Source organism: Haliotis rubra, unplaced genomic scaffold (assembly GCF_003918875.1).
Source record: "Haliotis rubra isolate DU_JTF1 unplaced genomic scaffold, ASM391887v1 Scf682, whole genome shotgun sequence".
Taxonomy (NCBI): domain Eukaryota; kingdom Metazoa; phylum Mollusca; class Gastropoda; order Lepetellida; family Haliotidae; genus Haliotis; species Haliotis rubra.
In genome coordinates this window covers 529473-555795 of record NW_025767393.1, presented here as the reverse complement: position 1 = coordinate 555795, position 26323 = coordinate 529473, and the positions used below count along the sequence as shown (strand labels likewise).

Genomic DNA, 26323 nt, shown 5'->3' with positions numbered 1-26323 from the left:
TCTACTCAGAATCTTCAACTGACAAAGGAGACTCTGGAGGCAACAAGATTGTTGCAGACTAGAGTAAAATCTTCTACTGACTACACAAAACTAATGAGAAGTAAAGCTGATAGGATAGAGGATCTTCAGGTGATGCCTCATTGAACTCTTTGTTGGAGGAGACTTGGAGCTGTATCTTTGTCAGGACTGGTGTGCACTTTGTCGAGGCAAATATACATTACTTCGTGAGAGTATCAAGGCAGCTGGAATGGTCAGGTCAGTCACGTTCTCCCCAACAGAGAGGTAGAAAAATGTGCCAGATTCTAAAGCATACAACGCCATCATACTGGAACCAGCAGAGTCACCTTCTGGTAAGTAGTAGAAATCTAGTTCATAACTTGCTGATGGTATGTAAAATGTAATGTGATTTGGTCAATCAATCTGAGACGTGTGTGAGTGAGCGTGTGAGTGTGCGTGCATATATGTAGGTATGCACAGATGAATGAATGGATGCATGTGTGTTCGTCTTTGTGTATCTCTTTGTATGTCACCCTCTGCTGTTTGTGCCCCAGTTGACTCAAATGCTGCAGTTCAGTTCGTAGTTTGGATCCTGTCCCGTGATAAATTCACAGCCATGAAAATGATTTGTATCAATTATGAATGTTAATATTTACACAGGTCCTATGCTGGAATGGGACCCAGGAACAGCTCAGTGTGATATAAGCGTATCTAGGCGGGTAGTCACCAACACTCAACCAACAACCCCTTCTCCTGATACAGGTTGTCGGATAAAAGAAATCAGATCAGTTATGGCGTCCAGACCTCTGATGGTCCGAACCAGCCCCGGTGAACAGTGCCTCTATCAACTAAACCTTGGGTTCTCTGTGAAGGGAAGTATGCCAGACAACAAAATGTTACTAGAGACTGTCCTGACCCCACGCCAGAAGATGCTCCCTTCAGTCAACACACCGGAATGAATGTACGTGTGTCATGTGCCAACCACAAGCAGAAGCTGTGTCTGCAGATTAACTATAATAAAACTTTCCTCAAAGGCATCCCCCTCACTGGGAACAGAGGTGGCCAGTCTTATGACCTACGACTGTGTTTTTGTTCTGGATGGAGCTAACAACAAACTGTCAGTTATCAATGCTGCTGATAACACAGTGTACACCGCTGTCACAGAAGTAGATTTTGACAGACCCATGTGGGTCATGATGTATGTTGTCAATCCCGACTATGCAGATATAACTGGAGAACTGGTGTCAGGCCACAACGTCACAGGATCCTTCAACGACTACAATCGCTAGAAAAGTCTTCATCATCATATTAAGCTCTTCATGTACCCAGGCCATACATTGATTGTCTGAGGGTCTTGGGTATGTTGCACTGTGATTCTGCATACGTTAAATGTCAGGGTGTGTGTTATTTAGATCACAATTAATCTGAATTACTGACAACTTATACTATCATACTATTTTCATTGTAGTTTGCGTTCGTAGATACGGGATCCATTTGTAGTGAATCATTACCTATTTTTGAGTGGTTCTTGTGTTAGTGAAGTTCTATATGTTCTTACAGTACTAGTTTTCTATTCCTGAGTTTTCACTTAACGTATAGCATGTCATTGTCATGTTTATTATTACTTAAGTCTAAAGTAATGTGTCTATGTTTCCCTGGTCTCTTCACTTCATAATGGGTTGATGCATTGCCAACACAGTGTTAGTACTCACGATTCTCCTCACATATTGCATAAATGTATTTTAAGAATTTATTTGGAAATCCAAAGAAATATATGTAGCAAAGAATGATTTCTGGAAATTTTCTTTGTATCCACAACGACACAAAACTATTTGTATCAAACTACTGATATATAAATACTCATGTTATGTATATGTTCATGTTCAACATGTTGACAACGCCTATATGTGGCCTGTCCAATTCGACATCGACTACCTGTTATTGTTGTTAGGGGCGGTGGGGTAGCCAAGTGGATAAAGCGTTGGCTCGTCATGTCGAAGACCCGGTTCCGAATCCCCACATGGGTACAATGTGTGAGTAACACTTCTGGTGTCACCCGCTGTGATGTTGCTGGAATATTGCGAAAAGCGTCGCAAAACCAAACTCACTCACTCACTATTGTTGTTAACCTCTGTCACTACCTACCATGCACTTATACTTCTCATCACCTCGTCACTTTTGGCTTGACAACGGTGTAAAAATATTGTGAGATATATTACATGCTTTGGTATCAACAAATGACTTAAGATATCGTAAAATAATGAATAAATAGTAAAAATTCATCTATATATTTACACTTTTTGGTTGCATCAACAATTTCTCCATTTTTAGAAAATGGCAAGTCAAGATTAACCCTGGTACGTAGTGCGTGTATATCTGTCTTTATCATCGTTAAGTTTGTCTAGTTTTAAATGTATAATGCATTTTATCGTACTTATGAAAAAATGACACGTCATCTTAAAATACATGTATAGTGTATACATGTTGCACACCGATACTTACATTTGTGTTAGCACAGAATATCTTTACCCCATTCATTACCATTTAACTGTATACCGTCAGATGTAAAGTTTACAATCACAATCACAACACAGATTTCATATACACTAACTTTCTGTGGTACTATAGGCTTGAATGCAATTTACCGGAGAGCAACCATCCCACTATAGCCCGGCCGGTGTCTCGCTGCATCTTTAGAGGCAGACAACCATTAAGCATGCTTTGGGTCCTGACACGTCTTTATACACAATCCTTTAAGATCTCTAAGGTTTGGGATTATTACTGTCAGCGTTTAAGGTTCGGGTTCGGCTTTAGGGTATTTTGTTGGGTTGTTTTTGCTTAGGGGTTAAGTGTTTAGGTCAGTGTAATCTTAATATATTCAATTTGAAACACGTTTCATCCTACCAGGAGTCATCAGGGTAGTCTCATGTTAATTGCTGTCATTGGTTGTATTAGTTTCATTGACCAAAACACGTCGGAAGGCAGCTCCAAAGTTGTGGCTTCACCCGTGTTTCTATGCGACACAGTGGTGGATCACTTGAACCAAGTGTAGGTCGATCAACCCACATCACAGCATCCCGATGTCCCGGTATTCCACAAAGTACAAGCTGTACCCAGCCTACTGGGTTCCAGAGTTGGAGAGACCAGAATTCAGGTTGACTCTATTGTGTTGGTATGAGCACCTGTGTTACGGTCTTTAGAGGTCTCAGAATGGTTTGACTGTCAGGTGCGTGTAGCCAAATATACAATATCTAATACTTCTCTTCGATGTCACTTGTTTGTATAACAATAAACTAAATACACGTATCTAAAGCATTTCAGGATTATATTACCCCTATTTATCTATTTGTTTCAGCTGTTTCACAGCAGTGTCATGTCCACTGGTTAACTGAGATAAACAACAATAAACAATCACTACAACAACGTCTATATCTGAAAACCTACGTATAAAACAATTTTGACAAATCTACATTAGCACGATGAAAGTGATTACTCAGTCAAAGTTTTATCAGTTAATCCTTTGATTGATCAAATCTTTGAAGGGCATTTAGAAGTGGAATACATAAGAAAAGTAAGATGTATGTATGTCAACTTCTTTATTGTGGGGAGGTGATCAAATTACCCTCCTTAACTTAAATCGATCATTGGTGCGATCAAAACTTGAATATGGTTCCATCGTATATGCTGGTGCCTGCAAAGCAACCTAAAATTACTTGATTCTGTCCATCACCAAGTTTTAAGACTTTGTCTTGGGTCCTTTAGAACCTCTCCTGTTGACAGTCTCTTCGTTGAGGCAGATGAGCCATCTCTTACACAACGCCGTATAAAACAGTCCTTGCAGTATATAACAAAACTTTATTCTAACGAGTCATACCCCGCATTTAACTGTGTCTTTACTCCGCTTTATGAGGATGTGTACAACAAAAGCCTTCACTTGTTCCGCCTCTTGGTTTAAGAATTAAACCATTCATTTCTGCTGTCGGCATTGAGCTGGAAAATATATATCTCCTTCCCGCCTTCTCTCTTCTCCTCCTTGGCAACTAGTCAGGCCTGAAGTTGACCTAACTCTGACAAAGTTTAAGAAATGTGAAACTAATGAATTGCAATATAAACAAGAATATAATCAATTAAAAATAAGTATAATACATACAAATTCTTATTTACAGATGGGTCCAAGGATGGTGGCGCGGTGGCATGTGCCACTGTCATTGGATCCAGAACAATATCTTGTCGACTACCAAACAACAGCTCTATTTTAACAGCAGAAGCAAACGCCATATTAACAGCTCTTAAATATATATATTAACACCGTAAATATAAACAATACATAATCTTTTCCGATTCTCTTTCGTGTTTTCAGGCTATTAAAAATCTACTTGTAATTACTTTTATTACTAATTATTGAATTGTATAATGAGCTTGCAACTGGCCAATGCGAAATCGTCTTTTGTTGGTCACCCAGCCACTTTGGCATTTCTGGGAATACAATGGCCGATCTTGCTGCCAAGGCAGCACTCATTAAATCTGTGACACCACTTCTTATTCCATACTCTGATTACAAAGCAACCATTAGAACATACATCCGTGATCTAATACAAAGAAGTGGGACACCCAAGTAGCTAGGTATCAATAAATTGCATGAAATAAAACCCTATATTGGTTACACCTACTTGGGTTGTCAGTCCAGATTTGAAGAGGTCATCATACGACGATGTCGTATTGGCCACACAAGATATACTCATGAGTACCTATTGAAAGGTGAGGATCCTCCGTTTTGTATCCCTTGTGATGAGACAACCACGGTCAAGCACATCCTGCTTGACTGTGTTGAATTCTCCATCATAAGGGATAAATATTTCAATGTGAGATCAGTAAAGGACCTTTTTAATAATGTTAATTATCATTTAATCATTGATTTTTAAAAGAGATAGAATTGTTAAATGAATTTTGATATATGTTTTGTAAATAGATAACGTTTTATAATTGGTAGTTTAGATTATCAACTTCGATTGTTAGTGGCTGTGCCCTCAAAGGGGGTTGAAGTATTGTAAAATTATTGTCCTCCTGAGAGGGTACGTAAGTCCCAACACATTTAAGTAAATTTAAACTTGCCACCTTTTTAATCGTAGAATATGTGTGCTTTTAATTTATGGCTAGATTTCTCTTCCATCACCAATGGCTGAAGGGATGATGTAAATCCAGCTAGGGTCCATGCAGGTAGCAAAGGTACTGTAAGTCCCCATGGACCCTAGTATGGTGATCTATCTTCAGTTGTTGGCGATCTATAGCTTATTTTTATATTGTGTTGTTCCCTATAGTTAAAACGTTTTAGATTTACTTACTAGTTTTACATATATATCTGTGATATTCTAGTTGTTTTACTGTCCTTCGTCGGCAGGCTTTTTATAATATACATATATTTCATTTCAATATCAAATGTTCTCGTCACGATATGGCTGAAATATTGCCGATGTGACGTTAAATATTAACTCACTCACTCTTTATTGTGACTAACACTACGTTTTGGAGTGTATGCTTGCTCCTTCAAAACGTCGTCTTATTCACAATAAAGATGTAGACATCCATAAATCATGCTTTCCTGTAATTGATGTTTATTGAAATTCAGTTTACCATTGCTTTCTTGCGGTGCTGTCACGTGCATAATACATTCACAACTTCAACCATTTTGTGACTCGATCCTAGATTGAAACCAGGCATGAGAAATGCTAAATGCGAACCACCGATTGCTATATATCCTTGAAAGGAACAGAAACAGGGGGTGAGCTTTTTGTGCATAGTGTAGGTAACCCGAGTGCCGTCACCACTAATTCATTCTTGTAATAAATGCATTGACTGAGTATCAAATACAGGTTCACACCCATTATGACTACCCACAGTTTGACTACCCGTCCAATACACAACCTGTTCCAGTCAAATGTTTTAATTACTAGCTCTCTCCGCTCCATCAGGTAGACTGTTCCACCATAATAATATACAAAAGGTATACAGATTTCATGTAATATTTATTAGCTCTGTTTCCATCAGTAAGCATTAGGATGGGAGCACTCCCAAAGTCTACTTTACGTCTTTGTGAATTACAATGTCTCACTGCCCCTCCTCCTGTTCAGGGGCGGTGGGTAGGCTAGTGGTTAAAGCGTTGGCTCGTCACGCCGAAGACCCGGGTTCGAATCACCACATGGGTACAATGTGTGAAGCCCATTTCTGGTGTTCCCGCCGTGATGTTGCTGGAATATTGCTAAAAGAAGCGTAAAACAAACCTCAGTCAGTCCTCCTGTTGACTATTTGTATCAGATATCATGTCTTCATTATCATCTTCAATCAGTTCTTCCACCCAAGATTTACATTTGTACAGTTCTGAAAACACTTCATAATACATAGTATTCGTGTCTTGTATTTGCTTCAGTACTACACCACCTCCCCACCCCTGCATATGATACAGATACATAATTAAGTCACACAGACCTTTGAACAACACACCAAGTGCATCATAAAAGACGTCTCTTTTCTTCTCTGCTATTTACCCAGCTTTACAACATATGTCAATTTTCAAAACAAACAACCTGTACAAACAAATGAATGATCACAAGATCCCTGATTCACTTAGCTTCTAATGATTCAAATACGAGTAGTTCCTGGGAGCCTCCCTACTAGGTTTATTTCATAGGGTAGACAAACTGGTAATCAACTATACAGGTACAGTACATTATTAAGCATATGGGTGCTATGTTATGTTCATGAGTAGACAAAATTGGAGAAGTCATACTGGGAGTAGTCATAATTCGAAGATACACAAATAAATGACGGCAAGTATTTATATGACATGCATGACAAGAAGAGAGTAGAAATTGTCGTATGCAATTGGCCTTGGTGTCGGTGTACAAAGCGATCTTAACGCTAAGTTGATCCAAGTCCCACATCTTAACATACCTTGTAAGGATGGGAAAGCCGCAATAACTCGGTGAGCCTTGAGAGTTGAGATTGATAATAAGATGTGCCGTTGAGATTGACATCCAATGATTGAGGGGAAAAAATACCAGCGCCTTGAGCATGCGCTAGTGCGTGGATATAAATGTGCGCTATATAAATATCCAATACTACTAGTAATAATAATAATAATAGACGTAAGGTATCTCAGCGCTAAGGTTGTTTTGTACAAGGGCACCCTGAAGTAGTAAGAGTCGTCGCTGCTTTGAGAACATTGAATGAACGTCATTGCTGCAAAAATACTACGTACACGGTATGCGAAATTTGCAAGGTGAAAGGTTTATGCAAGCATAATCTTATCAAATATGAGAATTTAAGGCGATTCCCTTGGTTTTCAACGAGGAACTCCCTTGGTGGTCCGAAACTCATTCTATTGGGCAGCTGGTACTAACTGGCACGCGGTGATTAGCCGAAGTTGGAGTTTTATTTCACTAATTGCAACATGATCATCAACACTATGTAACGTATCGGGGCAACAATATGTATGATATTTATTACTAAAAAGAGCATCATGAGAGATATGGCATAATTTACGGTTGTTTCTTCTCGTTGCGTTTTACTACAATATCTTTCCAGCGGAGTGGAATTGTTAATGAGACGGTCAACCAGCATTATGTAAGGTGTAATTGCAACAATATGTGTAACAAGTAAAAGTATGAGACGAATTCAGCAACAAAATGCATCCGATAATCAACAGTGCGTGACGTTTGTAGTGCAACAATGTGCATGTTGATCAGATCATGTTAGGTATCCAGTACAACAATGTGCATGTTGATCAGATCATGTTAGGTATCCAGTACAACAATGTGCATGTTGATCAGATCATGTCAGGTATCCAGTACAACAATGTGCATGTTGATCAGATCATGTCAGGTATCCAGTACAACAATGTGCATGTTGATCAGATCATGTTAGGTATCCAGTACAACAATGTGCATGTTGATCAGATCATGTTAGGTATCCAGTACAACAATGTGCATGTTGATCAGATCATGTTAGGTATCCAGTACAACAATGTGCATGTTGATCAGATCATGTCAGGTATCCAGTACAACAATGTGCATGTTGATCAGATTATATGATGTATCAGGTACAACAACATGCATGATTATGAGATTATGTGCAGTAAAACTTATGATAATCACAGTGCATCCAGTGCAACAATATGCATGTACATGGAGGCCACTTTTATGTTCCAGATGATTTCGTGGGGATTCACGAATTGTATATATTCGCAATGTAGTTAAGAATATATACAACGTGTCATGTTATTGTGACACAAAAGTGATGTTTGTGGGTGTTTACCTCTGTGGTGAATGTCATAAATGGAGAAATGGGTCAATCCAACCAATGATCACAATCAAGACGAAGTCGAAGCTCCAGGTTGAAGGGAGACAAGTCTACACTGCTAAATCTCAACATGGTGGAATTGAATGTAGCCAAGTCTCTCTTGGCCAACATATAGCAGATATTGTGTAAACATTCTTTCATCGCGTATTTACTGTTTGAAGTCAACGAGACACACACACACACACACACACACACACACACACACACACACACACACACACACACACACACACACACACACACACACACACACACACACACACACACACACACACACACACACACACACACACACACACACACACACACACACACACACACACACACACACACACACACACACACACACACACACACACACACGAGGTGACCACTTACTATCTGAGGATATGGGTGAGGACCCAACGCTACCCCTTCACCCCTAGCCGTTAATGCAATCTGTGGGCGTCAGCGAGCACAACTACGCACAACCACGAATAGTTGACACCGCTTTAAGGATTTAAACTTGGGGGAACGGTATTGAGAAATCCTACACGAAACTGATGTCATATATACACCCTTTACGCATACCACAAACTAAACTAAATATCATCTTAAGATTGTCGACATTCAGTGTGCAGTTTTGTGTGTCTTCATGGTTTGTGGGTTCGAATCCCGGTTGACCAAATTACGTTGAAAGGTTTGTCTGCACCATACCCTGCACGTGGGTTTCACTAAAGTGATTAACGTCTGAAACCTTTTAAAATAAATAAATGTAGACGGAGAAAGAAACATGCCTCATCCCTACCACATTCTCACAGTAATAAAAGCACCAAATCCCATTTCATGTTCATAAGAAATCTCTCCCCAAAGCAGAGTCGATATGAATACTTCATTAGATGCCGGAACATATGAACCAAATGCACGCCTCTAAAAGTTGGGGCGGCGGTCAGCCTAGTGTTTAAAGCATTCGCTCGTCACGTGGAAGACCCGGGTTCGATTCCGTACAATGGGTACAATGTGTGAAGCCCATATGTGGTGTTCCCCGCTGTGATATTGCTGGAATATTGGTAAAAGCTTCGTAAAACCATAATAGTTCATTTTCTCACTCTAAAAAGACGGTTAAAGTATCTAGGTGCTGGGTCTGTGGCTGCTGTTGCCCCTGGGTCACTCCAGAAGGGACCACATCCATGTCAGCCCCACTGGATCAGACGGGAGGTCGGGATCAACAACAGTTCAGTAGGTAATAGTGGCATCCCATAAACCACATCCATGTCGGCCCCACTGAATCAGACGGGAGGTCGGGATCAGCAACAGTTCAGTAGGTAATAGTGGCATCCCATAAACCACATCCATGTCGGCCCCAAGGGATCAGACGAGAGGTCGGGATCAGCAACAGTTCAGTAGGTAATAGTGGCATTCCATAAACCACATCCATGTCAGCCCCAAGGGATCAGACGGGAGGTCGGGATCAGCAACAGTTCAGTAGGTAATAGTGGCATCCCATAAACCACATCCATGTCGGCCCCAAGGGATCAGACGAGAGGTCGGGATCAGCAACAGTTCAGTAGGTATTAGTGGCATTCCATAAACCACATCCATGTCAGCCCCAAGGGATCAGACGGGAGGTCGGGATCAGCAACAGTTCAGTAGGTAATAGTGGCATCCCATAAACCACATCCATGTCGGCCCCAAGGGATCAGACGAGAGGTCGGGATCAGCAACAGTTCAGTAGGTATTAGTGGCATTCCATAAACCACATCCATGTCAGCCCTAAGGGATCAGACGGGAGGTCGGGATCAGCAACAGTTCAGTAGGTAATAGTGGCATCCCATAAACCACATCCATGTCAGCCCCAAGGGATCAGACGGGAGGTCGGGATCAGCAACAGTTCAGTAGGTAATAGTGGCATCCCATAAACCACATCCATGTCGGCCCCAAGGGATCAGACGAGGTCGGGATCAGCAACAGTTCAGTAGGTAATAGTGGCATTCCATAAACCACATCTATGTCGGCCCCAAGGGATCAGACGGGAGGTCGGGATCAGCAACAGTTCAGTAGGTAATAGTGGCATCCCATAAACCACATCCATGTCAGCCCCAAGGGATCAGACGGGAGGTCGGGATCAGCAACAGTTCAGTAGGTAATAGTGGCATCCCATAAACCACATCCATGTCGGCCCCAAGGATCAGACGAGAGGTGGGGATCAGCAACAGTTCAGTAGGTAATAGTGGCATTCCATAAACCACATCTATGTCGGCCCCAAGGGATCAGACGGGAGGTCGGGATCAACAACAGTTCAGTAGGTAATAGTGGCATCCCATAAACCACATCCATGTCAGCCCCAAGGGATCAGACGGAAGGTGGGGATCAGCAACAGTTCAGTAGGTAATAGTGGCATCCCATAAACCACATCCATGTCAGCCCCAAGGGATCAGACGGGAGGTCGGGATCAGCAACAGTTCAGTAGGTAATAGTGGCATCCCATAAACCACATCCATGTCGGCCCCAAGGGGATCAGACGAGAGGTCGGGATCAGCAACAGTTCAGTAGGTAATAGTGGCATTCCATAAACCACATCTATGTCGGCCCCAAAGGATCAGACGGGAGGTCGGGATCAACAACAGTTCAGTAGGTAATAGTGGCATCCCATAAACCACATCCATGTCAGCCCCAAGGATCAGACGGGAGGTCGGGATCAGCAACAGTTCAGTAGGTAATAGTGGCATCCCATAAACCACATCCATGTCAGCCCCAAAGGGATCAGACGGGAGGTCGGGATCAGCAACAGTTCAGTAGGTAATAGTGGCATCCCATAAACCACATCCATGTCGGCCCCAAGGGATCAGACGAGAGGTGGGGATCAGCAACAGTTCAGTAGGTAATAGTGGCATTCCATAAACCACATCTATGTCGGCCCCAAGGATCAGACGGGAGGTCGGGATCAACAACAGTTCAGTAGGTAATAGTGGCATCCCATAAACCACATCCATGTCAGCCCCAAGGGATCAGACGGAAGGTGGGGATCAGCAACAGTTCAGTAGGTAATAGTGGCATCCCATAAACCACATCCATGTCAGCCCCAAGGGATCAGACGGGAGGTCGGGATCAGCAACAGTTCAGTAGGTAATAGTGGCATCCCATAAACCACATCCATGTCGGCCCCAAGGGATCAGACGAGAGGTCGGGATCAGCAACAGTTCAGTAGGTAATAGTGGCATTCCATAAACCACATCTATGTCGGCCCCAAAGGGATCAGACGGGAGGTCGGGATCAACAACAGTTCAGTAGGTAATAGTGGCATCCATAAACCACATCCATGTCAGCCCCAAGGATCAGACGGGAGGTCGGGATCAGCAACAGTTCAGTAGGTAATAGTGGCATCCCATAAACCACATCCATGTCGGCCCCAAGGGATCAGACGAGAGGTCGGGATCAGCAACAGTTCAGTAGGTAATAGTGGCATTCCATAAACCCACATCTATGTCGGCCCCAAGGGGATCAGACGGGAGGTCGGGATCAGCAACAGTTCAGTAGGTAATAGTGGCATCCCATAAACCACATCCATGTCAGCCCCAAGGGATCAGACGGAAGGTCGGGATCAGCAACAGTTCAGTAGGTAATAGTGGCATCCCATAAACCACATCCATGTCAGCCCCAAGGGATCAGACGAGAGGTGGGGATCAGCAACAGTTCAGTAGGTAATAGTTGCATTCCATAAACCACATCCATGTCAGCCCCAAGGGATCAGACGGAAGGTGTGGATCAGCAACAGTTCAGTAGGTAATAGTGGCATCCCATAAACCACATCCATGTCAGCCCCAAGGGATCAGACGGGAGGTCGGGATCAGCAACAGTTCAGTAGGAAATAGTGGCATCCCATAAACCACATCCATGTCGGCCCCAGCGGCATAGTGGTATTCTATGCACCAGTTTAAGCTTCGAGAATATCTTAGCACACCACTTGTTTTGTCGGCTGAGGCCACTGACACCCACAAACACATCGCTACCGACAGTGACGTACATGTAAGTGTTGGTGCTGGGTCTGTGGCTGCCGTTGCCCCTGGGTCACTCCAGAAGGGTCCACATCTATGTCAGCCCCACGGGATAAGACGGGAGTTCAGTAGGTAATAGTGGCATTTCATCGACCAGATCATACACTGAGTATCTGCTGTCACACCACTGAGTCAAGGACATGTCAGTTGACTTCAAACACGATGGTGTTTTTAACAGGGCCATTTATAGCAGTAGCATCTGCATACACGATAAAATATGATGTGTCGCACTTCGATGTATCGAACTTACGATTGTCTCGAAGTAAAAATTCTTTCCTGCGTATTCCTAATTTCGTCGCATTTGTCTCGAAGTAAAATATTCTTTCCTGCGTATTCCTAATTTCGTCACATTTGTCTCGAAGTAAAATATTCTTTCCTGCGTATTCCTAATTTTGTCACAGTTGTCTCGAACTTTAGATAACTATTTTCGAAAATCCCGTTCAGTTCGACACAAGGGCGTCAGACTGTACAGAGATTCAAGAGTAGTGTTCACAGTGAGCCTCTGAACACATCTAGGAAAAGACCAAAATCTCCATCAAACAATGACGATTTATCATATTACCACGACATAGTTTATTCACACCCTAAATAATTATATATCATTATTAAACAATTATGCTCACATCGACATCTCACTAACAACATCAAAGAACATTCACTCACACCCTCATTGACTACATTAAACAACTTGCACTCACATCCTCACTAACAACATCAAGGAACATTCACTCACACCCTCACTGACGACATCAAACGACATTCACTCAAACCTTCACTAACGACATCAAACAACATTCACTCGACATCACATCCTCACTAACGACATCAAACAACATTCACTCACCATTCTCACTAACGACATCAAACAACATTCACTCCTCACACCATCAAACAACATCACTGACTACATCAAACAACATTCACTCAGACCCTCACTAACGACAGCAAGCAACATTAACTCACACCCTCACTAACGACATTCATTTACACCCTAACTGACGACATCAAGGAACATTCACTCACACCCTCACTGACTACATCAAACAACATTCACTCACACCCTCACTAACGACATCAAACAACATTCACTCACACCCTCACTAACGACATTCACTTACACCCTCACTGACGACATCAAACAACATTCACTCAGACGCTCACTGACGACATCAAACAGCATTCACTCACACCCTCACTAACAACATCTGAATGTATGCCGCAGCAGTTTGAAATTTTCGTGATGATAAAAGTGGCGAAACCCTTACCATATTCATAAGAAATATCTGCTGGAATACATCACTACCGTGAAGACCCGGAGTAGAACTGGTTCTTCAGCAACCCATGCTTGTTGTCAGAGGCGACTAACGGAACTGGGTGGTCAGGATCGCTGACTTGGTTGACACATGTCACATCTCAGTTGCGTAGACCGATGCTCATGATGTTGATCACTTGATTGTCTGGTCCAGACTCGATTATTGACAGACCGCCGTCTGAAACACATCCTGCTTCGTTTTTCGCTGACATACGCAGGTCATGCATTATAATAGTTTGTATTTTTAAGGGTTCTTTAATACTGTATTTTGTAATGCGACATTTGCATGACAACTTGCATAAAGCGAGTATACGAACTGATCATTAGCTTAACTGGTGCACTTGTGGTACATGTAATTTGATTTTCTATTTGAAATTTCTTCATGCGTTTTCATGGAAACAATTTAGGAGTTTTGTCTCCAACAAGTCTTCGATTTCGAACCATAACTCTTAACTTTCTAAAAACAACAACATTTAATGTCAAGTTTTTTTCCATGGGAACAGCTTTGAAATTTTTTAAGAGTCTTTCTTCTAAACAAAAGCTGATTGTTTATTGTACGAATATCTACTGGCAGAATATGGACGAACGCCCAATCACTTTTCTGCCATTAACAGACAAAGTAGCATCACCTCTAACGCTGTGTATGGAAAGTCTGTCCGACGTTTAGCAAAACATGTTCACAATGTAAACATATGCATAATCCTTCTTTATTAAAAACGCTCAAATCTCTTACAAATGACAACGAATATCCGTTTTTCTAGTTTTACTCTTAAGCTACAACCGCACCTTCCAGGAACAGGGGTTGGAACGTGACAACCCAACTATCGTGTAGTAAGCAAAACGACAATCAATCCCTCTTTCAAGACACAAGGTCATAGACCAACAAAACACATGTCACATTATCAACCAAACCAAGTGACAGAAATGTAGCTTTTGCCTTTTCGATTATTGTCTGTTTTGAAAGTTTAGGTAACCAAATGATATGTCCTTGTGCTTCGTTGGATGTTAGTGCCTTCACTACTTGTGTAAACTGAATTGCTGACTCAGCTTGCACACATGTACACGTTCTGTCAACACAATGTCCTGTAAATGCCACTCAGTGAACCGTGCCTCGTGTGTCTGTCCCATGAATTATCATTCCACACGTCCATCAAGAAAATGTGTAACATTATTAATTCAGATTTGAATCCTCTATACGGGTATATGTGTGTTCCTAAAATGATAATGGTGTTGGCGAGTCATCAGACAGGCTGCAATCGTGCTGGGTGTATTGTCCTGATTAGCCCGCCATCAGACCGTCCACTGTCCAACTCTGCAATTATTCTTGTTGAGAGACTCGCTGGACGTTCCATGGCCATGTCGTTTGTATGAAACACTGACGATCCAGCCACTAGACTGTCTACTGTCTAACTCTGCATTAATTCCTGGTTAGAGACTAACTGGTCGTTTCATGGACATATGGCTTGTAACAAACACTGACGAGCCAGCCACTAGACTGTCTACTGTCTTACTCTGCATTATTTCCTTGTTAGAGACTCACTGGACGGTACATGGTCATATGGCTTGTAACAAACACTAACGAGCCAGCCACTAGACTGTGTACTGTCTAACTCTGCATTAATTCTTGGTTAGAGACTCACTCGACGGTCCATGGTCATGTGGCTTGTAACAAACACTAACGAGCCAGCCACTAGACTGTCTACTGTCTTACTCTGCATTATTTCCTGGTTAGAGACTCACTCGACGGTCCATGGTCATATGGCTTGAAACAAACAGTGACGAGCTAGTCACTAGACTTTCTACTGTCTAACTCTGCATTAATTCCTGGTTAGAGACTCACTGGAGGTTCCATGGTCATGTGGCTTGTAACAAACACTGACGAGCCAGCCACTAGACTGTTTACTGTCTAACTCTGCATTAATTCCTGGTTAGAAACTCACTGGAGGTTCCATGGTCATATGGCTTGTATCAAACACTGACGAGCCAGCCACTAGACTGTGTACTGTCTAACTCTGCATTAATTCCTGGTTAGAGACTCACTGGAGGTTCCATGGTCATATGGCTTGTAACAAACACTGACGAGCCAGCCACTAGACTGTCTACTGTCTAACTCTGCATTAATTCCTGGTTAGAGACTCACTGGAGGTTCCATGGTCATATGGCTTGTAACAAACACTAACGAACCAGCCACTAGACTGTCTATTCTCTAACTCTGCATTAATTCCTGGTTAGAGACTCACTGGACGGTCCATGGTCATGTGGCTTGTAACAAACACTGACGAGCCAGCCACTAGACTGTCTACTGTCTAACTCTGCATTAATTCTTAGTTAGAGACTCACTTGAGGTTCCATGGTCACGTGGCTTGTAACAAACACTGACGAGCCAGCCACTAGACTGTCTACTCTCTAACTCTGCATTAATTCCTGGTTAGAGACTCACTGGAGGTTCCATGGTCACGTGGCTTGTAACAAACACTGACGAGCCAGCCACTAGACTGTCTACTCTCTAACTCTGCATTAATTCCTGGTTAGAGACTCACTGGACGTTCCATGGTCATATGGCTTGTAACAAACACTGACGAGCCAGCCACTAGACTGTATACTGTCTAACTCTGCATTAATTCCTGGTTAGAGATTCACTGGACGTTCCATGGTCATATGGCTTGTAACAAGCACTAACGAGCCAGCCACTAGACTGTCTACTGTCTAACTCTGCATTAATTCTTGGTTAGAGACTCACTCGACGGTCCATGGTCATATGGCTTGTAACTAACAGTGGCGAGCTAGTCACTAGACTGTCTACTGTTCAACTCTGCATTAATTCCTGGTTAGAGACTCACTGGACGTTCCATGGTCATGTGGCTTGTAACAAACACTGACGAGCCAGCCACTAGACTGTCTACTGTCTTACTCTGCATTAATTCCTGGGTAGAGACTCACTGGACGTTCCATGGTCATATGGCTTGTAACAAACACTAACGAGCCAGCCACTAGACTGTCTACTGTCTAACTCTGCATTAATTCCTGGTTAGAGATTCACTGGACGTTCCATGGTCATATGGCTTGTAACAAGCACTAACGAGCCAGCCACTAGACTGTCTACTGTCTAACTCTGCATTAATTCTTGGTTAGAGACTCACTGGAGGTTCCATGGTCATATGGCTTGTAACAAACAGTGACGAGCTAGTCACTAGACTTTCTACTGTCTAACTCTGCATTAATTCCTGGTTAGAGACTCACTGGACGTCCCATGGTCATGTGGCTTGTAACAAACACTGACGAGCCAGCCACTAGACTGTCTACTGTCTAACTCTGCATTAATTCCTGGTTAGAGACTCACTGGAGGTTCCATGGTCATATGGCTTGTAACAAACACTAACGAGCCAGCCACTAGACTGTGTACTGTCTAACTCTGCATTAATTCTTGGTTAGAGACTCACTCGACGGCCCATGGTCACGTGGCTTGTAACAAACACTGACGAGCCAGCCACTAGACTGTCTACTCTCTAACTCTGCATTAATTCCTGGTTAGAGATTCACTGGACGTTCCATGGTCATATGGCTTGTAACAAACACTGACGAGCCAGCCACTAGACTGTCTACTGTCTAACTCTGCATTAATTCCTAGCTAGAGATTCACTGGACGTTCAATGGTCATATGGCTTGTAACAAACACTGACGAGCGAGTCACTAGACTGTCTACTGTCTAACTCTGCATTAATTCCTGGTTAGAGACTAACTGGAGGTCCCGTGGTCATATGACTTGCAGCAAACACGGATGAGCAAGTCAATAGACCGTATCCAATGTTTTGTGTTGATCATATCCGGGTTCGCCAGCCACTAGTCTTCAGTATCATTGTCAACGGTTACTATTGTGTGTATTATTTATATCAGGGTTAACGAGGGATCAAACTGCTTACATTCGCTTTGTGTACTGCACGGTTAGCGAGCTTGTATTGTTCGTGCTGCGGAGTCACTAAACTGTCTACTGTCATGCTGTGTGTATAAGGTAAGAGGCATAATATTTTTTAGAAGAAATTATTTTACGATTAAGAATGTTTTTGACTGACGATTTTCAGTTGGATATGTGGTTATAGCTTGATGTATGTATCATGTTACTTCCTGATTGTTATGATATAGGTCACCCTGAACCCTCGTCATTTATATTACATTTTGTTAGAACTGTCTGAAACATAGGCAGGATGCAAACCGACTCTTTCTTTGTCTGGAGTTAAAACCAGGTCAAATAGCAGATGTTTAAGTGGTACTATAAGTGGTTCATGTAGGTATCGAGTGTCTTCCTGATTAACATCAAAATACGAAGCGTGTATGCCACCTTCGTATCCATCAATCATTTTTTTACACATAGAAAGTTCATTTTAGGTTACCTGTTGGATCCCAAGTTGAAACTAAAAGATATCCTGGAATCAAACCGTAAAAGAAATCAATAATTATATATATAATAAAGTAACTAAGTAACTAAATTAACTAATTTTTACCAAATTTTACCAAACAAGGACTGGTCGGTTGGGAGTCAGTATAATGTGTCTGAGTGGGGTATTCATGCTTCACTGAGGGCATGGTATCTCAGTGGGCTAGCACTATAAAACCAGCTTAAGTCTTGGCTAGTACAAGCAGCCGCACATACACACACATGCATGCACGTCGTCATATGAGCGAAATATTCTCAAGCACGACGTTAACCCCAATTTCACCTCACCTCACCAAATTGATACACAAACTACAAAGGGCGAAGACAATACAATACTGCAGTATCACTAGTTCAAGAGAAGTATAATAGATAAGCAGTGGTTATAGTAATAAAGACAATGGTGGTATATTCGTGATGTATTTTACAGGAAATTAATACAATAACTAATACAAGTTCAAGAGAAGTATAATACAAAAGCAGTGGTTATAGCAATAAAGACAATGGTGGTATATTCGTGAAGTATTTTACAGGAAATTAATACAATAACTAATACAAGTTCAAAGGCAGTATATTTCAAAAGCAGTGATTATAGCAATACAGACAATGGTGGTATATTCGTGATGTATTTTACAGGAAATTAATACAATAACTAAGACAAGTTCAAGAGAAGCATAATACAAAAGCAGTGATTATAGCAATACAGACAATGGTGGTATATTCGTGATGTATTTTACAGGAAATTAATACAATGACTAATACAAGTTCAAGGAAATATAATACAAAAGCAGTGATTATAGCAATTACGACAATGGTGGTATATTCGTGATGTATTTTACAGGAAATTAATACAATAACTAATACAAGTTCAAGGGAAGTATAATACAAAAGCAGTGGTTATAGCAATTACGACAATGGTGGTATATTCGTGATGTATTTTACAGGAAATTAATACAATAACTAATACAAGTTCAAGGAAAGAATATTTCAAAAGCAGTGATTATAGCAATACAGACAATGGTGGTATATTCGTGATGTATTTTACAGGAAATTAATACAATAACTAATACAAGTTCAAGGGAAGTATAATACAAAAGCAGTGGTTATAGCAATACAGACAATGGTGGTATATTCGTGACGTATTCTACAGGGAATTAATACAATAACTAATACAAGTTCAAAGGCAGTATAATATAAAAACAGTGATTATAGTAATAAAGACAATGGTGGTATATGTGTGATGTATTTTACAGGAAATTAATACAATAACTAATACAAGTCCAAGGGAAGTATAATACAAAAGCAGTGATTATAGCAATACAGACAATGGTGGTATATTCGTGATGTATTTTACAGGAAATTAATACAATAACTAATACAAGTTCAAGGGAAGTATAATACAAAAGCAGTGATTATAGCAATAAAGGCAATGGTGGTATATTCGTGATGTGTTTTACAGGAAATTAATACAATAACTAATACAAGTTCAAAGGCAGTATAATACAAAAACAGTGGTTATAGCAATTACGACAATGGTGGCATATGTGTGATATATACTAAGCAGCAAAAGAAACGTCTGTTTGGAATATTCCTTCGCAGAACTCATACCTATGTATAAATTATACTGTATATGAAGAACATAATATATGCATTTATGGCCTATATTTTAAACAAATTGGGGCATTTTGACTACTCCACTGGGGCAATTTGACCATATTTGCTGGGGCATTTTGTAGCTGGGGCAATTCAACTGGCAACAGGACTTGATATAATTTATGTTAAAAATACCACTGACAGTAAGTTGTAACAGGGAGTGATAGAGTATAGATGAATCTCGTGGGTACTTCTTCCTTCTTTAACCTAGCTTTGGGATTTTCATATCCCATGTGTGCATGTCCCTTTCATATGCGACCGACTCGGAATGATCGGATCATTTCTCCTGCCTAAATCTGTCTCTTTACTTGGAAAACGGTAGAAATTGTGGCTCTTTGCATTGTTCGATGATACCGTCATCCCCAGGCAACGGAATACACCATCGTACCATTTACGAAAACGACGGAAGCGATTTGTGTTACTGTAGCGCTTGTTCTTTGGCAATATGGCGGACTCTGGTCACATTTGACGTCACGAGCGAAAAAGTCAAGTGAGTTCCAGCAGAATATGCATAATGGCCGAAGCTCAGATAACAGAAACTGTTTCGCGATTAAAACATAATACAGCATATTTTTGAAATAACACCCAGGGTACATGTTTCTGATGAATTTATCTTTCACCCAGCAATTTATTGCAATTGTCTAGTATTCTCCTTTAATACAATAACTAGTACAAGTTCAAAGGCCGTAGGCCCGTAGAATAGGTCTTCAGCAACCCATGCTTGCCACAAAAGGCGACTACGCTTCTCGTAAGAGGCGACTAACGAGATCGGGTGGTCAGGTTCGCTGACTTGGTTGACACATGACATCGGTTCCCAATTGCGCAGATCGATGCTCATGCTGCTGATCACTGGATTGTGTGGTCCAGACTCGATCCAGACCGCTGCCATATAGCTGGAATATTGCTGAGTCCGGCGTAAAACTAAACCACTCACTCAAAGGCAGTATAATACAAAAGCAGTGATTATAGCAACAAAGACAATGATGTTCTATTTGTGATATATTTAACAACAAATTAATACAATAACCAGTGCAAGTTCAAAGGCAGTATAACACAAAAGCAGTGATTGCTTGAAGTATTCAACTCACTGCAACAATCGTCAAGTATACAAAAACAACAAACAAGGCTGAATACAATAGCTGGTCTTCTTGTAACTTGAGATGAAATGTGAGATGAGAAGAGTAAGCTCCTCTTATATACCCACACAAATGTTGCCAGATCATTCTATGTTGTTCCCTGCAGCAGAAGAGGGTTGTAGTACATTCTAGAACTCTGTCTTGATATAGCACAAGTCTAAATACAGAGTACACCACTTTCCCTTACCGCATGTCAACAGGTACAATGTATATGACGTGGAACTGCCTAATAACAATGATCATTATATCTTTTGCCAGACAAAAATGTCGGATCTTGTCTCAGTGGCTGCTATCAAGGATCTTCTGACAGAGTGTCCAATATGCACAGAACACTTTGATGACTCAATACGAATTCCTCGTCGTATGACATGCTGTGTCCAGTCCATATGTCAGCCCTGTCTGGAAACCTGCAGTGGAGGCAATACAACCATATCCTGCCCTATGTGTCGGCACCAACATAACCTGCCCGGTGGAGTGAAATCCCTGCCCAAAGAGACGGTCATCCTGAAGACTCTGGACTACCTCAAGATCCAGAAAGGTCTTCATCTTCCATGTACAGACTGTCCGGACAAGGAAACCGCTCAAGCCCAGTGTGACAACTGTGGGGTATTTCTCTGTTCTATCTGTCTGAATGCCCACAGGAGGAATGTAACAACAAAGACACACACAATAGTTACCTTTGATGAGATGAAGGGGCGACCTGTGCAGAGTTTCCGTCGTCGACATCAGTGTAGTCAACACCAGCAGCCTCTGCAGTTCTACTGCCACACTTGTACCAAGGTCGTCTGTGTTTCATGCACTGTAGTAGATCACGATAAAGGGAAGGGACATAATGTTGTGTCTGTGGATGAGGCACACCAAGAACTGTCGAAATCCATAGAAGACGTTTTCGCAAAGATGAATGAGAAGTCAGAGACACTGGACAAAGCAGAAGTAGAATTAATGAAGAAGCTGAAGAACATCCAAATGTCCAAGAGGGTTGCCACAGATGATATCAACAAAACTTTTGACGATCTGGCCAATGAGCTGAAGCAACGGAGGTCAGTCCTGTTGTCAGATGTTGAACATAAATCTGCTCAGAATCTTCAGCTGACAAAGGATGCACTTGGGAAAACAAGAGATTTGCAGACTAGAGTAAAATCTTCCATTGAATACACAAAACTAATGAGAAGTAAAGCTGACAGGATAGAGGATCTTCAGGTGATGATGTCTTCAGTCGGCCCCTTGAGCACTATGTTGGGGAGGATTTACAAAAGGTATTCTTTGTCAGGACTGGTGTGTACTTTGTCGAGTCAAACATACATCATCTTTGTGATAGTATGGCAGCTGGAATGGTCAGGTCAGTCACGTTCTCCCCAACAGAGAGGCCGAAATATGTGCCAGATACTGCAGCATACAATGCCATCGTACAGGATCCAGCAGTGTTACCTACAGGTAAGTAGGAGAAAATTAGTTCATAACTTGGTATGTAAAACGTAATGCGATTTGGTCAATCAGTCTGATCAGGCAAACTGATGAAGGTGCCGTAGTTATCTGAGATAATACGGCTGGTTACACCTACTGCATACTAGGGTCTATATATATATATATGTATGTGTGTGTGTATGTAAGTGAGTGGAGTGGAGGGGAGAGTGAGTGAGTGAGCGAGTGGAGCGGAGTAGAGCGAAGTAGAGTGAGGGAACGGAGAGGACTGGAGTGAGTAGACGCATGTGTTTTGGAGTATGTGGTCGATTCCAACGAAAAGTTTACACAGCATGTTTGGGCCCATAACAATTTAGCATTACTATCTTCACTTATTCCGGGGTGCCCATCACATCGGCAAAGGTGAGGCGATTTGGGCCATATATAACATGACTATTTTTAATTAAAAATTAAGCTTATGGGAGACAAAAACAGGTCATTTTTATTCATTTTGTCTTATGTTTTACAAATGCTTTGTTGAAAACATGTTGTGTGTTAAATACTAGTCAAACTGGATGAACAGAAGTTTATTAATCTGATTGCCAAATATTTCGGGAATAAATCCCCTGAAATGATTTTGTCTAGGGCTTAATTCGGAATTTGGGCAATTTGTTTTCAAGTGGTATTTTTTGCGTTACTTACGAATACAGTTTTCAATGACTCTGTCAATCTATGTAAATGCAACACAAGGATATGTTTTGTATTTCTTTTTACAGCATTAATATGTAAAGTACTCAAATGCAATGGCGTTACATAATATTTCTTACAAGTAATAATCGAAAGAAATGTTAGAAAATCAAAGTCTGATTTGGTGAAAAAAATCACGTTACCTACAAATACCACTAAATATGTTGCTGTTTCCACAGATGAACACATTAGTGATAAATATTCTAAGTTATACGTGTGCCACATCTGAACATTTTCTGTACTGTTTTTACGAAGATATCACACAAAATAACCTGTATTCGTAGGTGAATTTTAACTCCCAAATGTTACCTACAAGTTACATGTTACCAACAACTGATCACATTCAAATAGATTGGTGGAATGACAACACGTGACATATGTTCCATTTGGAAGTCATCATAGGTGAGACCAGACAATATCTTGGTGATTAATAAGTGTATTTTACATTTTCTGTAAGAATGTTATATACATAAACCAATGTCACAATAACATAGGATGCATATGACACTTGTTATAACTAACCCACTTTAATTTTAGTGAGGTTTTAAGTCTTATTATTGTAAAAAAAAGACTCAGACTGCAAGTGGAATTGACATGTGGGCTCAAATTGGTAAGACATGGTGTCCCGCTGGGATTTCCCCGGTTGTGGCTCACGGTATTTGTACGTAACATGTATTCGTTGTTAACAAAATGAAATGGAGAACACAATACGCTACTATAACATAATTTTTACTGAAGACAATTATTGCAGATCATAAATAGATTGAAATGGTTCCTTGGAATTTCAAATGGCTACATAACTGAGCGTTCAATAAAAATGTTCTATCCAGGGATGCACTGCAGTTCGTGGTTTAGACTTTATGATAGTGATATAATGAATTCTTTTTGATTGAAATGTCAGAAATGATCTTGGTAAAAGTTTGCATGATATCACGCGATAAACGGTAGATTCGTTGGTAACATGTGTATTCGTTGGTAACATTCCGTGTTTGTAGGTAACATCAGTCAGTGTGTTTGAAGTTGTAAGTCTTGTTCAGGACTGTCACCGATGCACTTGCGAACATAGGAGAATTGAGACTGTAGTAGAATTAGTTGCATGGGTTTAGTAATTAGATTTGTCAAAGGTATGTCGTATTCGTAGGTAGCTCGTTTTTGTAGTTGCAACTTTCTGTAAATGTCTATCTAATAGCAATTGTTTCATTGCAAATTATGGGTAATTAAAGCAGAGTTATAGTTCAGTAAGACGCATAATGTACTGATTGTTTTAGTGACATGTTTATCTGTACATAATGGTATATGGTATACGGTAATAGTTCAAGCGTTTTAAACATTTGTAATATGCTTTCTTTGAATACAAATGTCAGTTGAAACATTTGGTAAATAAAATTTCAGGTGTATTGATTTTAGTTCAGTTTCTATACTTATCAGCAAAAGTTTAGACTCACTAGTGTAAATATAGCCACTTACTTCAGGCGACTGTTTTAAACTAAATTTTGCAAAATATTCCATACTGTTTAAAGGAACTGTTTACACATGATCTGATGTATTGTAAAACAAATTCGTAACGTTGGAAACATTTTTGTCATGAGTTCAATAAATGATAAAAATCAGTGAAAATTGTACGATATTTGCACATGCTTTTCATCAATTTGATGCATGATCCTCGTGCAATTGATCTGCATAAGGTTTGCAGTTGGTTTTCCAACTATATATATATTCATACTCACATATAGTGAGTGTTTCTAGTGAGTCCAAACTTTTGATGAGAAGTATATTTCCATCAGTTAAAATGACATTGCTACTTTCCGACATACACTGAGACAAAACAAAGAGAGAAAGCCTTAAACCGGTTGTAAACATCTTCATTCACATGTCCTATGCATTTAGATAAACAATTTCCAAACTGTTCGATGTTTTAATAAACTAGCTATGATTTAGTTTGACATATATATAAACATTTATGAAATACCAGGAATTATGTGACATTTGTTACCTACAAGTACATTGTTTTTATTTTCCACCGAAAGTTTAGTTTTTGATGCATTTTCAAATTTGTTGTACTTACCGAAAGTTCCACCCATTGTCTCTCAGATGAATAAGATAGATATGTAATAATGATTTGTTTGTGAAAAGAACACTATGAGGTGCTATCTCACTTACATCAAACAAAGGTACCACAGTGGTTCTATTTTCGTAAAGCTTGAGGTTATAAAACATGAAAGAAACCATGATATGACTTCAGAGTTCCTATAGTCATTAACATATTGTGCATGCAGAACAACAGTGAATTTGGATGTTAGGCAACATACAATCCATCTAATCACAGGATATACAAGGTATGATGTTGGTATTTGTAGGTAATTCAGAAAGTGGGCCTTCAACTTCACTGATCAACCAACTTATCACTTTTAGAGATTAGTGATGGCAACTGACTTTCATAAAAGGCAAATATGTTGACTTTACATTGGTAAAAAGAATTACAAGGTGCAAGCAATTCTATTTGGACCTAGCTGTGTACACTTTTCGTTGGAATCGACCATGTGTATCTCTCTGTATGTCACCTTCTGCTGTTATGACCCTTGTTGACTCTGACCTAAAGCTGCAGGTCCGTATGAGAGTACATGAGTCACAGCATACTGACGACCAGTCCTTGTTAAATCACCTTAATGCTGAGCGCCAGACAAGGAGAAGACAAGTACAATGTTTTAACGACCTTGTGGTGTGACACGATCAGGGATCAAACTACCCACCATCCACTCTCAGGTCATTCTATCCACTCTCAGGTCATTCTCTCCTTCCGCTCCACTGGCCCGCAGAGGTGGTTATAATTTGTTGTTCAACGCCGTCTGTTTCGAAAGAGATCTGTGGGACTGTATTACAAGCCCCAGAACATATATAAGACATTGTGGAGATATTACATGACCTCTGCCTTTTTTCATTGATGGAGATGGACCGGAAGTTGTCTGAAGGGGTGATAACATGTGAGTAGTTCCGGATGAGGACATCGTGTCCTTGGTGATGCTTCAATACGTTTTCTGTGTCACATGAGACCCAGTTCATTTTCTAGGAGGCACAGTTCGCTGTTTTGATCCTGTCTCTCTGTACAGCTACATAAATTTGTTTTATCTCCATATTCCCGTTCACTGCAATGATTTAATTACGGACGTTATTCTTTACACAGGCGCGATGCTGGAATGGGACGCAGGAACAGCTTATGGCGCTGTATGTGTATCTGGGCGGGTAGTCACCAACAATCCAC

General features: G+C 40.8%; 1 protein-coding gene and 1 long non-coding RNA gene across 2 annotated transcripts; one reads left to right on the top strand and one right to left on the bottom strand.

Annotated features, from left to right (window-relative positions):
* Positions 1 to 133: 133 nt before the first annotated feature.
* Positions 134 to 22233, bottom strand: LOC124258096. The gene is made up of 3 exons (XR_006893496.1): positions 22168 to 22233; positions 7053 to 7058; positions 134 to 162 (listed from the first exon to the last, which is right to left on the bottom strand). It is a non-coding gene; the product is annotated as an uncharacterized LOC124258096 (long non-coding RNA).
* Positions 17532 to 26323, top strand: LOC124258093 (E3 ubiquitin-protein ligase TRIM33-like). The gene is made up of 3 exons (XM_046692160.1): positions 17532 to 17707; positions 21175 to 22350; positions 26246 to 26323. The coding sequence occupies exons 2-3, from the start codon at positions 21181 to 21183 to the stop codon at positions 26306 to 26308; spliced, it is 1233 nt and encodes a 410-aa protein (XP_046548116.1). The 5' UTR covers positions 17532 to 17707; positions 21175 to 21180; the 3' UTR covers positions 26309 to 26323.